Below are 12,682 nucleotides of genomic sequence, written 5' to 3'. Positions count from 1 at the left end.
AGATTATAGGCTCATTCTTTGGTTCATACTGGGGGTTCTGGTGTGTGTACATGTGTAGAAAGGCCTTTGTGGTGTATATTAAAGCCTTCAGGTGTCTGTGGGCAGAGTTGTGTGTGTGTGAATGTACAGCAGTGAGGTCGGCTGCAGGAAGGCGCTCGGTTCTGGCACAAAAGCAGGTTTAATTGACTGAAATGTGTGTGTGAACTCTGCCCCCGTGAGCAAGCCTGTTCTTTAAATCTGTTGGGATCAATTCCAGCTCCCCGCCTTAATGTCGGCAGAGCAGAAAAATACATTTTTGGTTCTAAACTCTTCCCATCAGGCGTCTCTTTCTCTAATTTTTCTAAGTCATCTGTGGCTCTTCTGCTGGTTTCACTCCAGGTTCTTCTCTCGTGTTCAGGTGTCCAAAATAAAGGAAAACTTGCTGTTTTATCACACCCCGCCCTCTCCTCTGGTCGGCCTTTGTTTGTTTTTCACAGGCTCATTTCAGGTAGATGGGAGGAGCTGAGGACCTATGACACTCAGTTATTCAGCTCATCATTTAGCTTGTTTGTGTTTCTTTGTTTTATCTGAACCACACCTCACTTACACACATAACTGACTTTATCTCTCTTTATTAATCGTACATTTCAGTTTAAAGTTACTAAAGAAGTGTGTGTTCTCCCTTTTTGTCGTGGCTCATGACAAAATGGGGGCTCGTCAACCTACTTTTGAGTGAATTTGGACTCGTTATTTAGGAAGTTTCAGTCAGTTTGTTGGTTCATTTGGAGCCGTTCAGGGTGGTAAATTTCCAGGTTGCCGCTCTGTTTTGGTTCACACATGCATGACTGGTTTGAGGTTTTGGTGACTGGTTAAGGAAGCAAACGGCGGTCCTTTTGATTGTTTTAATTCACTAAGTTGTGATATATTTTCTTCTGTGTGAACTGGCAGGGGAGGAAGAGTTTTTCCCTGGATAGGAAAAGGGGTGAATCCTGTTTAGAGGGTTCACTTTTCTCAGTTCTGAGCAAAGAGCATCTCTGTGGCTGTGGCCAGTTTCTGGTTGTTTTCTTCACGCCACTGGTTTGGCGTGCATAAGTACAGAGTTAGTAAGGTTTTGTGTTCAGTAAGGTTAGGGCGAAACTCTCTTTGAGTTTTGGTTTCCCTGAAAGCTGGTTTGCATAAAGCAGCTGTGGAAATATATCGTTTGCTTAATTCGGACCTTAAATCAGGGTTTTTCCAGTTTTCACTTCCTCAGTCGGTTCACTAAAGATCGGCTTTTAAAAACAGCTGACCATTATGGGATTGAGAAAATATTAAAGCCATTTTGAAAGCAAACTTGGTGGAGGCTGGAATCTTAAAAAGGGAGGAGTTTCAGCCCAGGTTGACCAAAACGTTGAGCTTTGAACAACAGAAAGAGTTGTGAACAATGCAGTTGGAACATGAGACTCTGAGGTCAGAGTTTCCTTCTGCTGCTGCACTGGATCCTTAAATCTGTTCATGTATAGATGCATATTAACACCTCAGGTTGCATTAACTCTAAAGTACTTCAGTTGCACCTTAATGCTTCTTATCTTTTGTTTTTCCACCTTAAATCTGAATTTTTGCCAGCTTTTAATCCAAGTGAACAAGGTTTTGAACCAACAAAAATTCAATTAAAAGCGTAATAAATCAGTTTTAAATTAAACGTGCAGCATATCTTAAATTCTATCTTGATTTCAAACGATGATAAACCCAAATAAAGCCACATTTCACTGAGCTTTATTGCTACAGAAGTAAAATACGATCCGATATTAACTTTAAACGTACACTGGAGGAGATTTCAGACTGCAGCTTTTCTTCAGAGGATCGTGTTCCTTGAAGAAAGTTGAAGCACAAACTCGACCTAATTGAGTTTTCTGATGCTGTCGGATTTCTCTCAAGACGGCGATTCAGTGAGGACGAGCAGGAAGACTGGACCAACTGTCAAACTTGGCATTAAAAGAAATGCAGCTGTGCTACCAATGCTCTAACCCCTGGTGGCTCTCAGATTTTATGCCACTGGATGTTTCCAGGGGGTGGGGGGGGGGCCCTGTTTGGCCCACATAACTCAAGTGTTCAGGGCAGCAGAAAGTTTCCTCACTTTTAGGAGTTTCCTCCAGCGTGGAAATGGAGTCTGGATTAGCTCTTTAGCTCCTTTTTTATCTCCGTTTACATCGATGAAGATTGATTTACTAAATAAAGATTAGTTTTAATTGTGAAGCAGAGCTCTGCTTAATTGCAAATATGGATTTAGTCGTTTGAATCTGATTTTGGTCTTTTCTGAATATACCTGCGTCTGAAGACAGAAGAACTATTGAAAGGAGGATCTATTCCAATCCTGTCGAAATGATCATTTGCTGAAAAATGCGAGCAGGTCACGCTTGGGTTCCTCTGCATTTCATCTGTTTGTCAGACCTTTTTGTGCACCAAGGTGCAGGTGAGGCTGCAGGTGAGGCTGCAGGAGGTGAAGAAGAGGTTGTTTCCTGCTGCTGCTGCAGCTGCTTCGTGTTGAAGCTCAGCTCGGTGAAGGCGAGGGAAACTTAGTCCTGGCTCAGTGGTCCTGAAACTTCTCACAGCAGTGTTTTCCTCCTGCTGCTGACGATAAAAATGACAACAAAGCTTAATCACAAGTGGGATTAAACTCTTGCTTCGTGTTGCTAAAGCCTTCTGAACCACTTGTGCAACACGTCCTGCATTGATTTTACATGTGTGACAACTGTTAAGATTAAACTTAATGTCTGCAGCCTACTGAGAGTCTGCTGCTGGACCAGCCACTACAGACACGTAGCTGCAATAATGTGCCAATATTACACCTTTTATCCGAGTATGTTGTTGTCTCGTTGGTCTCCATGACGCCAGGGGCCCAGTACGGCGTTGGTTTCCCTGAGTGAGCTGCTGAAGAGCATCCCCTGCCCTGGTTTGTTTCTCCGAGGTTTTCCTTCCCCGGGGCTCCCTGCCTGCTTTTGGATGATGGGAGGAAGCCGGAGAACCCAGGCAAACACGGGGAGAGCATGCAAACTCCACTGGGAATCGAACCTGGAACCCTTTAGCTGTGAGGCGACGGCGCTAACCGCCATGCAGCCTGAGTACGAGATCATGCTAACGTGTTAATTTATTAATTTATTACGGATTAAAACTGATGTCCTGGTGTCTTTCTCTGAAAGCACGACAAACGAGCAACTCCCAGATAATAAAAGCAGTGTTTATGCTCCTTGTTTATCGCTACATTGTGTCAAAAGTCTCGAGGTTCGACCTTCTGAGTGACCTTTCAGGACAGGTTGGCGCTCTCCCCTCACAACCAGCAGGATCTGCAAGTTTAAGCATCTGCAGCCTGGAAGATTTCAGCTTGCACCCACACCAGGTTACGCCAACTCACAGCATGAATAAGAAAATATGGCTGCAGGGACTCTCCATCTTCTGAGCCAGTTTGAGCTCCTTTCAGAGCTCCGTTTGAGACCAAGCACTGCACCACTGTTACTGTAAGAGTGAGCGTTACCGCTGTCATTTTGCATCTATTTTAGTGTCCAGGAAGCTTCTTGTTTGCCACCAGCAGTGTGTAAAGGTGACATATTTAGGACAAATCAGGTGAAATATTAAATGTATTGAAGCTGCAGCTTCATTTGAATAGTTTGGGTTTTCATTTAGTTACAGAATACTCTCATTTTCTATCGATATATAGCATAAAATGGTTATTTTGAATGATTTTAGCTGTGATAGTATCATGTCTTTGCCCCACTTTATTCTGGAGGTTGCATATCCTCCATTTATTGCTCCTGCTTCCTCCTGAACGCGCACGTTGGGTGCAGTAGATGCTCTAAAGCAGCGTTTGACCAGCACGTGATGGTCTGTTTGCACGCCTTTAGCACGCAGCACATGTCCAAAGTTGGTCGGCTGAGTTTTTCTTTGGCGTTGAGTAACTCTTTGCTTTAAAAGTGCGATGAGTCGCCCCAAAGAGAGTCACAGAAAGTATGTATCTTACTGTAGCATGTCACTCCCTGTGGTATTTTTAACCTAATTTCTGTGTTCTTCATCAGGCAGACTGGCAGGTCCGCTTTTGATTGAGTTTCCCTCCAGCTGCTCATTATGTGGGTCATTTAAACGATTTATTTGACTCCAAATGGTGACTGATAACGGGGGTCAGAGTTCACTGGCATTGATTCGGCTCTGGTATTGTTTTCATCACCTGCTCTTATCCCCACAATCATACAGGCTTACATTAATCTCAACATTTTAAGCCTTAATAAGAGGCTGTTTTCCTGCAGTTTGCTTTCATTATTTCCTGGATTGAGCCAATTATGTGCTGTGCTGTGGCGTCTTTATCTTCTTTTATGGCGAAGCATGCTGCTGAAGTGCCCCTGCAGTGCAGAGGTTTGTTGGATAGGAATGATTTGTGTATATGTGTGAGTGTGCTGTAACTTCGGGCCGCCGCTGTGCTCTGAGGAAAAAAAACTGAGCTTTAGTTGAGACATCAAATCAGTTCGCAAAATTACCTTTAGCGTGGATGGATGGTTTGGGGAAGCAGTGCAATCACAGCTTGTTTCTGTCAATTTAGAGCAGCGTCGGGGAATTTCTGAGGGTTAGAGGCTCACGGGTGTGTTGTGGTTGTGTTCTCAGCTGAACGAGATGATCCGAGCTCCGGTGGAAGGAGACTTCTGGCAGGTTGACCACATCCGGCCGGTCTACAGCGGAGGAGGACAGTGCACTCTGGACAACCTGCAGACGCTGTGCACGGTCTGCCACAAAGCCGTATGTGCACACCCCGCATCACTGCACCTGCAACAACCACCACAGCGGCCTTCAAAGCCAAAGGGCTTAAGGGGCAAAAGCAATTTGTCTGACATTTAAGGTGCACGGTGGATGGACCTCTGCTTTATCCCCGTGTGAAAAGAAAGTCTCATCGCTCACTTTGAAGATCATGTGTGGTGGCGCTAATGTGAGACACGCCCAAACACATTGATCAGAAGTTACATCATCCAGCTCAAAGCCACATTTTCCCTGTAATAACATCACACGAAGTGGCTGTTTGACATAGTGATGGATTTGCTGGAAAGTGCTGTATATCTGTCTTAGGGACTCCATATTTCACAATTCCAGAAAACAAACCTCTCACAAAGAGACCCGATTTGAGAGGAGAGCTTTTTAAAATCAAAGACGGCTTGCATTGTAGCCTAAAATGTGCTTTGCTTTCACGCCGGAGAGCATTTTCGTCCGAGTGGGTGTCAGTTTGGAATATGTAGCCTAACATAAGCTGACGTGGAGAACTGGGCCCTCAGATAAGGAGATCCTCTCTCTGTTTATGCCGACATTTTAATCTAGAGATGCTCAATATATTGATCTCACTCTTGGGCTCCGACTGCAGATTTAACCTCTTGCGTCATGTTTAATTTTCTTTCACAGCGGACGGCTCAGCAAGCCAAGGAGCGGAGCCAGAGGAGGAAGAGTGCAACGGCCTCCAAGGTTGCGTCAGATATCAGCAGGTTCTTCTTCAGGAAGTGAGACGCCATGACAGTTTGGAGGAGGAGGTACAGGTTTAAGATTCCCTGACTCAAACTGTTGTGCCTGGATTTTTGCAAAGACTTAAATTAGGATTCAAGGTGAGGCTTCAGCGTCCTGCTGGTCCTCGTTAGGGTGGAAGATGGAGCTGAAGAGATTTCAGCGACGACTCCCTTCTCGTCCCCGAACCGTCACGAGTGCGGCAAGTTTGATTTATGAAGACCCTCTTTCTTTTCTGTTTTTTTCTTCTTCCCGGAGGCTGAAGTGGAGCAGGTTGTTTAGAGAGATGCTGCTATTTTAAGATTTTGCAAACTTGGTAAAAAAGAAGCAGGCGAGATGAATTGGGGGGGCTGCAGAAAACACAACCAGGTGTCCTCAACGGTGCCCGAGACACGCGGCGGCTTGCAAATCCTCTCTGATGGATGGAGGATGGCTCCGTGGTGAAATAAAAGCCTACTTTCATCTCCTTTTGTTTGTCTTCCTCTGTTCTTCTCGTGCTTTAACCACAGTTGGGCCTGTAAATAGACACCAAGACGTTGGGTGCTCTGATATAATTTCAGCGCCTCGAGTCGAGAACATCATTGTCCGTGTCCACGCATCCACATCCTCTTCAGCTGTGCTTGATGATCTGAGCAGAGGTAAAGTGTATGGGCTATGTTTAGACCGGCTGAGAGCGGTTACTATGGAAACAAGACTTCAGGTTCAGCCATGTCGGGAATATTCAATCTGTTTTTGTGAGAGTTACACAATGAGCCAGACATCAGAAATTCGATCAATATCCTGTGAATATGAGGCCGTCGCATTCCTCCACGCCACAGTTTTACTCGGGAGATGTCGCCGTGTCACAATTTGTCTGTCTGTCAAACTCCCCACTCAGCAGATTCTGCCGTCGCTGGAAAGTTTGGGATTTTTCTGACAGCCCCAACTTCTCGCAGCCTATCGGCGCGCTCGGTGGGAGCCGCGGCGTCAAACTCTCCGGGAGCCCGTGTGGGTGCAGGCGTAGGAGTGTGTGTATTTCCCCTACGGCTGCTCCAGGTCTCCACTTAATAAGACCGTTGTTCCTCTCCTGTCCAAACCGACAAGCTTTGTGAGTAATGAACATCTCCCAGGCAGCCTTCCAACAGCAGCAGATTTCAGTGTCAGTCCCTGTCAGCAGCCAATGACTCTGATCTGCTGTTTTATTACACCCAAAAGGTGCGTTTGCATGTGTGTGTGCGGCGCTGAGAGAAAGGAAAGTAGCCAGAAAGGCTGAGGAAAAGTGAATATTGAGTGTGTTTGTCAAACGAAGCCATAATGAGGAAGACGTTCCTCCCAGAAGGCCTGATGGGTAAAGAGCAGCGCCGCACGCCACTGTTTGTGTTGGAAAACAGCCCAGAGGAAAAACATTACCCCCCAGGTGACCACAGTAATAAAGATGGGCTCAAACACCAGCGCACGGCTGCAGAGGTTTGCATGTTTGCTCTCTAAAACACTCCTCGTTTTAAAGCTGGCTTTAAAGCAAAAGCCCGTCGCACTTCTTCCATCAAGTTCTTCCCACCGCTTTGTCTGAGACGGTTCTACAGGTTACATAGCAACAACGCGTACAGCGAGTGTCACACGGCTAAAATTAGCGCCGCAAACATCTGGCGGAAATAACCACATGGAATTAGAAAATCAAACTGAAAGCCGTAGGAAAACTCAAGAAAAATAGCTCCATCTGAAGAAGATGTAAGAGAATGTTCTCGAGGTGACAAAACCTAGAAAAATGACTGAAACGCAACGCAGCCAGCCTCGTTTTATTGATATTTTGTCAGGAAAATAGGAAATAGATGCAGTGATTTATTGAAACACGTGCAAATATAAACGGAAATATAGGATATAAGGTAAAAAAAACAGAGTTTGTACAGTTCTAATGAGTCTTAAAGTGAATAGAAACTGGACTAACACCCAGTGGTGCTTAAGAATGAGCCTGAGGTCCAGGCCTCCTCTCCTGGGTCAGAGGCTTGATATGTTCATCAAGAGCATCAGTTTGCTTTGTGTGTAAATGAGGTGTTTGCTATCAAAGACCCGGCCCAGTGCCACATGCTTAAGGTTAACGTTATTGGATGTGTGTGAAGGTGATTTTCCACATTTAAAACTGTCTAATCGGTTTCAGTTTAAGAATTTAAGCACCACATGTACATTTACTCCCATTTTTGTAGCCTAATGTTTCCTAAAAACTAAACTTTTCATCTAAACATACAGTATATATTTAGTTGTTTTTGGTTTAATCTCAAAATAAAATCTCTTGAATCGAGAAAACCTTCCTAAAGCGTCACATTTCCTACGCCAACACCAGAGCTGTGAGTTATGTGGGTCAGAGGACCACCAGGGGCCTCAGCAGAGCTCCTGGGGGTCCACAGCAAATTGAGAAATAGATTAATATTGCCATAACTCAGTTCCATAGGAACTTCTTCAATTACAGATATTACATTAGGTTTAAGGATTATCGTAGTTTTCGGCTTTATTTCACATCTCCTCAGAGGCTGAGGTGACAAAATGTGTCTTTTTGCTGCTTCTGTGACATGAAAATGTTTGAAAACTCCTCTTGTAACCAGGCAGGACTTTACAGTAAAGCACACAGATCATTCATAATTTATCCACCATTTGCATTCAGACAGCAAGGCGTTAGATTTGGCCCCGTTCCACTGCTATTCCATTTCAACCTTGCCTGCCCCCATAATCTACTTTGGCCTTTTCAGCTAAAGGAAACGCTTCTACAAACCCAATCTAGTGTGACAGGTGTGATGGAGAAGGGCCAATAAAAGCCTGCACAGCTCGCTGCGTGCAGTCGCCGGCGCTCCAATCCGTGGCTGAATCCTGCTGTGGTTTGAATCCTGGCTGCCACGCTCTCCGCTGCGATCCCTCGGAGTCTGTGACCCTCCCTGCCCTTCAGCAGGGAAAAGGAAACAGACGCCAGGGAGGCCGTGCCCTGCTGCTCTCCTTCAGGAATGAAAGGCAGTCCCGGTGCCGGCTCTGTCTTGTCAGAGCGCCTCTTATGTTCTGTCATTTGGTGGAATGTGAACTGCAGAACCTCATTATAGGAAACAAGTGAACCTCCACTGAGACCTCTGCAGTGCTGTGCTACAACAACAAGAAATGCTCTATTCTAAAAGGCTCCACCCACAGCACTAATAGCACTCCAGAGCCTGCGTTTAGGAAGCAACTCTTGGCTTTAAGCAGCCACCGTCGATGAGAGGCTTTTGTCTTTATTGTCATATTATCTCTTGGGATGGCGATGAGATGATTAATCATTTCCTGCTGCAGCCACACACTCGCAGAAGGCTGGCAGCGCTCGTCGGAGCACGACGGCCTGGGTGGAGGAAGACGATATTATGGCCCGGGTAATTGGTGGAGCACCATCACTCATAAGCAATTTAATTAATCTCATTAAAACACCCTCTCTGGCTGCACAGAGATGTTTCTTGAGGAGGCATTTTCCAGAATCCAATCCATCCAGATGAGTGTCACATACACAGATGATGTCCCAAGAGAGGCTGCAGCTGGAGCTGGTAACAGAAAAATCAATCCAACAATCCCATGAAAACCTCTGCTGGCTATTTTCAAATGTCACTCGGCGTCGTGGGGGACGTGCACTGGTAAAAGGATGCTTTCTCATTGCTCAGCTGGAGGTGGCTTTTGTCAAGTCCAAATTCTATTTATACAAGATGGCTTCCCGAGATGCATGGCATGCTGCGGATTAGGACCAAAAAACGCAATCAATTCACCCAGCAGGAGATCAGGGGAAACGGATAAGATTCTCAGCATAATTCATACAGTCCCCAATCTGGGCAGGATTAATGTACGTCTTGGCTTTAGCGGGCTCTCATCTGTATGTGGGAGCTCGTGCGGGGTTAAATTGGCGCTTCATGTGGCCCATTACAATCAGGCTTTGTTTGGAAAGGCCCCTGTGGGGGAAGAATGTGACCACATTGTTCTACAAAGCGTTTGAAGTTAATGCAATTTAGGAATGATGTAATCTCATTTATATTTCATCCTGGTTTAGATGCCGTTTAGTTGTGCTTTACGGCAGTCTGTGGCAGCGTGTGCATGACTGCTGCGTGCTTAACGGAGGAGCTTACCTCAATGTTTAAAAAAGTGTAAACGAAACATACGGCTCTTACTTTAGAATATTACAGGCAATCATGTTAGAGTCCGGGGGACACTTGACATCAGAGGAAGAAAGCCACAGTTGGCTACACTATTACCGTTTCCCTCTTTCATGTGCGCTCTGCTCAAATGATTGAGGTTAAAAATGGAAAGCTGAACAAAACGCCCTCCGACAAGTTCCCTTTTCATGAGCCTTAAAAGACGTCTTTTCATCTCCCATTTCATTTGGCGGCCATTGATCAGCCATCTTTCACAGATTGCTTCCAGACATCTATTCAGCCGCTCAGTCGCTGCTCAGCATGCCTCTATTTCATAGGTCTTAATGGCAAGGTCTGGCTGTTGTGCTTAGATTAAAACCTGAATCACAGTCACTTAAATTGCCGATAAATTAACAGGAATTCCTCTTTGTTGATGTCAGTGAAAACAGACTAAACCTCAAGGAAAGTGATGGAAAACTGCGGATTTTCACATTTGGGGAGGATGCAGGTCCTTTCTTGCCTCATCTTGTGATATTTCTTATTTTCCTCCTTTGGTACATGAGCCCAGAAAAAAGGTCATGTCAGTCCTGTGACAAGAGTGACAGGTCTGGGGTATCATTACTGGGACTTGGAAGGTCTGTGTAAGCACCTTTGGTCACCTCGGGAGAACAGATCCCCATCGTGCTCCCGCCGGCCTAATGAGCAGAGTCAGCCTTGCGTCTAATGAGGAGACGGTGCGACTGTCCTCCATCAGCCCTCTGCTCCGTCAGTACAGCATCCCATAACACCTCGAACACACGGAGCGAGCAGCCCAACGGCGGGAGATGTCTTGTCATACATCAGTGCAGCAGCTCAGTACTCAGAGAGCGGTTCTGCCAGAATGTTCTCGCATCAGGCCCAGAGCTGAAGTCATTGTGAAACGATTCCTTTGGGTTCGTGTTTATCCGAGATCATGTGAAACGAGCAGAATTTAGGAGATAAATGGAGGCATTTCACAGTCGGAGCATCTCTGTTGCAGCATGCTTCCAGCTGGCGAAACACGCTTGGATCAGATCCATTAAAGTAGCCTTTTCCCAGTTCTTTGACAAACATTTTGAGTTGTAATTCACCCCTTTATTATTCCAAATCCCAAACCGAGCTGCAGCTTTGAGACAAAATGGAGCCACCGTTCAGTTGCTCTTTGGTTTAGGAAAATGTCCTGTTGGTACGGTGTCGATTCTTTAGTTTAAGAAGCCACAAAGTGTGTTCTGGCCGGCTTCAGAAGACATCTCTTAGGTTTAGAAATGAATAATCACGTCTGAGCCAAAAACAGCTTTTATCGCTGCGACCACACCGTCATGGATGCCATTTTTAGCCTTCGCTTCAGTCTATTCTTTGACATAATTAGTGGCCACAGACGCCTACATGAAGAAGCACTACGTGCACGTTTTGGACCATGTGAAACACATCTCAAAAAGAAAGGAAGTAGAAGTAATTAAAGAATTGTTTTCTCATCGGTTAGAGGAAAAATGATGAAATCACCTTGTAATTTGCATTCCTAAATATGCAAATTAGCCTGCAGTAACGGAGAGTGCTGGCAGGGCTTAATGAGCTGTTACACCTGGCTGATTGACAGGAAACATGGCCCCAACAACAGAGCTGTCAGTGGAAATAAGAAAGGATTATAAAACTCCTTCAAGGAGGTAATTCAGCTCAGAGTCTGACAAAAGATGTTGGTTGTTCTCAGTCAGCTGTGATTAAAATGTGGAGCCAGCCCAAACAAAATGGGAGGGTTGTAACGGGGAAACATGCAGGTCAAAGTGTCAGGACAGGAAACTCAAAGCAAAAATGTCCAACAGCAGAAATGATGAAGTAACAGAAACGGGAGACGATGTTTGTGAGCGAATCAGCTGAAGGAAACGAGATTTTCATGCAGCAAAGCCTAAAATGGGCCAAAACTGCCGCCTAAAGAGAAGAAAACCAGGTTAAAGAGGGCTGAAGAGAAGCAGAAATGGGCTGTGGATGGTTGGAATGAAGGGAAAAACCTCCGAATTCAAGCTGTCATAAGAGCCAGAGGTTGTACTATATTTAAGAAGAGTTCAGCTGTCTCCATCCAAAGGAAACTCATCTCAAAAGGTGCTCAGTGGACACAATTACTCTGGCGTTTGCAAACAATTGAGCTTCCTTTTGATGCTGATGCACATCTTGGATCTTTGCCACAAGATGATTAACACCTTGTAGCCATAATTGTGCAAAAAACCAAACTTTGTTCCAAAAGTTTGGAACTTAGAAAAGGCCAAGTGGAGAGTTTCACTGGAGTCTGAGGTGTTAGGAGGGATTTCTTTGGGTGCAAGTTACAGTTGTTCAGCGTTGGCGGAGTCCCTCATCGTTAGGAAATGAGTCCAATCAAATCAGGAGGGGAGGGGACATCTTTTCTTTGCGGCATATGCAATTACTCACAATCTGCAAAGTTATATTGGTATTTAGATTTCCAGCGTCAGCCAAAGCTGTGATGGAAGTTATTATGAGGCCTTTCCTCAATAATTATCACCGAGCTTGCACTGTTATTACAACACAGCGCAGCTCGTGTAATTAACCACACAGAAAATGTGTTTTATTGTATCATGAAGGAACCACACGTTCTGAATAATCTCCAGATTTATTGCAAATGCTGAAAAGCTGGCGTGGAACCACCCTGTGGTCGAGGTTTAGGTTTAAATGCATAAAAACGACTTCAGCCCCGTGCAAAACCAGTTATACCTGTGTCACAAACGGCCATTGAAATGTATTGATAAGCTCTGCCACATTTGGCTGTTTGAGTGGGCTGCATTTGGCCACTCAACCGTGGACATCTTCACACCCACGCCACTTTTTTTTTGTGTATTCAGTCATGCCAGTTACTGTGTGTGAGTGGGCTGGTGCAGAAAAGGGGGAAACTTGGCCGAAGCAGCGTTCGCCATCAGCCCACACAGAATTATTCCATGTGAGGATGTGAATCTTATTTAATTATGTGATACAGGCAGCGAGGTGTTCTCGTACACCTGGAGAAGCGAGAGCTTCTCAGCGAGTTGGAAGTGTTAACGCACAGGAGGACCAACGGGGCCAGAGAG

The 12,682-nt window shown here is 45.3% G+C and overlaps 2 protein-coding genes and 1 long non-coding RNA gene across 3 annotated transcripts in view; 2 read left to right on the top strand and 1 right to left on the bottom strand.

The window, feature by feature from the left end:
* Positions 1-12,682, bottom strand: part of r3hdm1 (R3H domain containing 1) — a 367,959-nt gene that overhangs the window by 138,495 nt on the left and 216,782 nt on the right. The gene's annotated exons all lie outside the window — the stretch shown is intronic.
* The window catches only part of LOC140276318 (uncharacterized), a 195,955-nt gene that overhangs the window by 118,883 nt on the left and 64,390 nt on the right, over positions 1-12,682 (top strand). The gene's annotated exons all lie outside the window — the stretch shown is intronic.
* zranb3 (zinc finger, RAN-binding domain containing 3) overlaps positions 1-12,682 on the top strand; it is a 122,206-nt gene that overhangs the window by 99,292 nt on the left and 10,232 nt on the right. The window contains exons 21-22 of the mRNA XM_072370483.1: positions 4,609-4,740; positions 5,392-5,516. Of these exons, the coding sequence (XP_072226584.1) occupies positions 4,609-4,740; positions 5,392-5,490 (231 nt within the window). The 3' untranslated portion in view covers positions 5,491-5,516. The remainder of the gene's footprint in view (positions 1-4,608; positions 4,741-5,391; positions 5,517-12,682) is intronic.

The sequence above is a fragment of the Leuresthes tenuis genome, unplaced genomic scaffold (assembly GCF_036924035.1).
Source record: "Leuresthes tenuis unplaced genomic scaffold, fLeuTen1.0.hap1 SCAF_1, whole genome shotgun sequence".
NCBI lineage: Eukaryota > Metazoa > Chordata > Actinopteri > Atheriniformes > Atherinopsidae > Leuresthes > Leuresthes tenuis.
The sequence above is the reverse complement of the archived record's forward strand: the minus strand, read 5'-3'. Positions and strand labels throughout refer to the sequence as shown.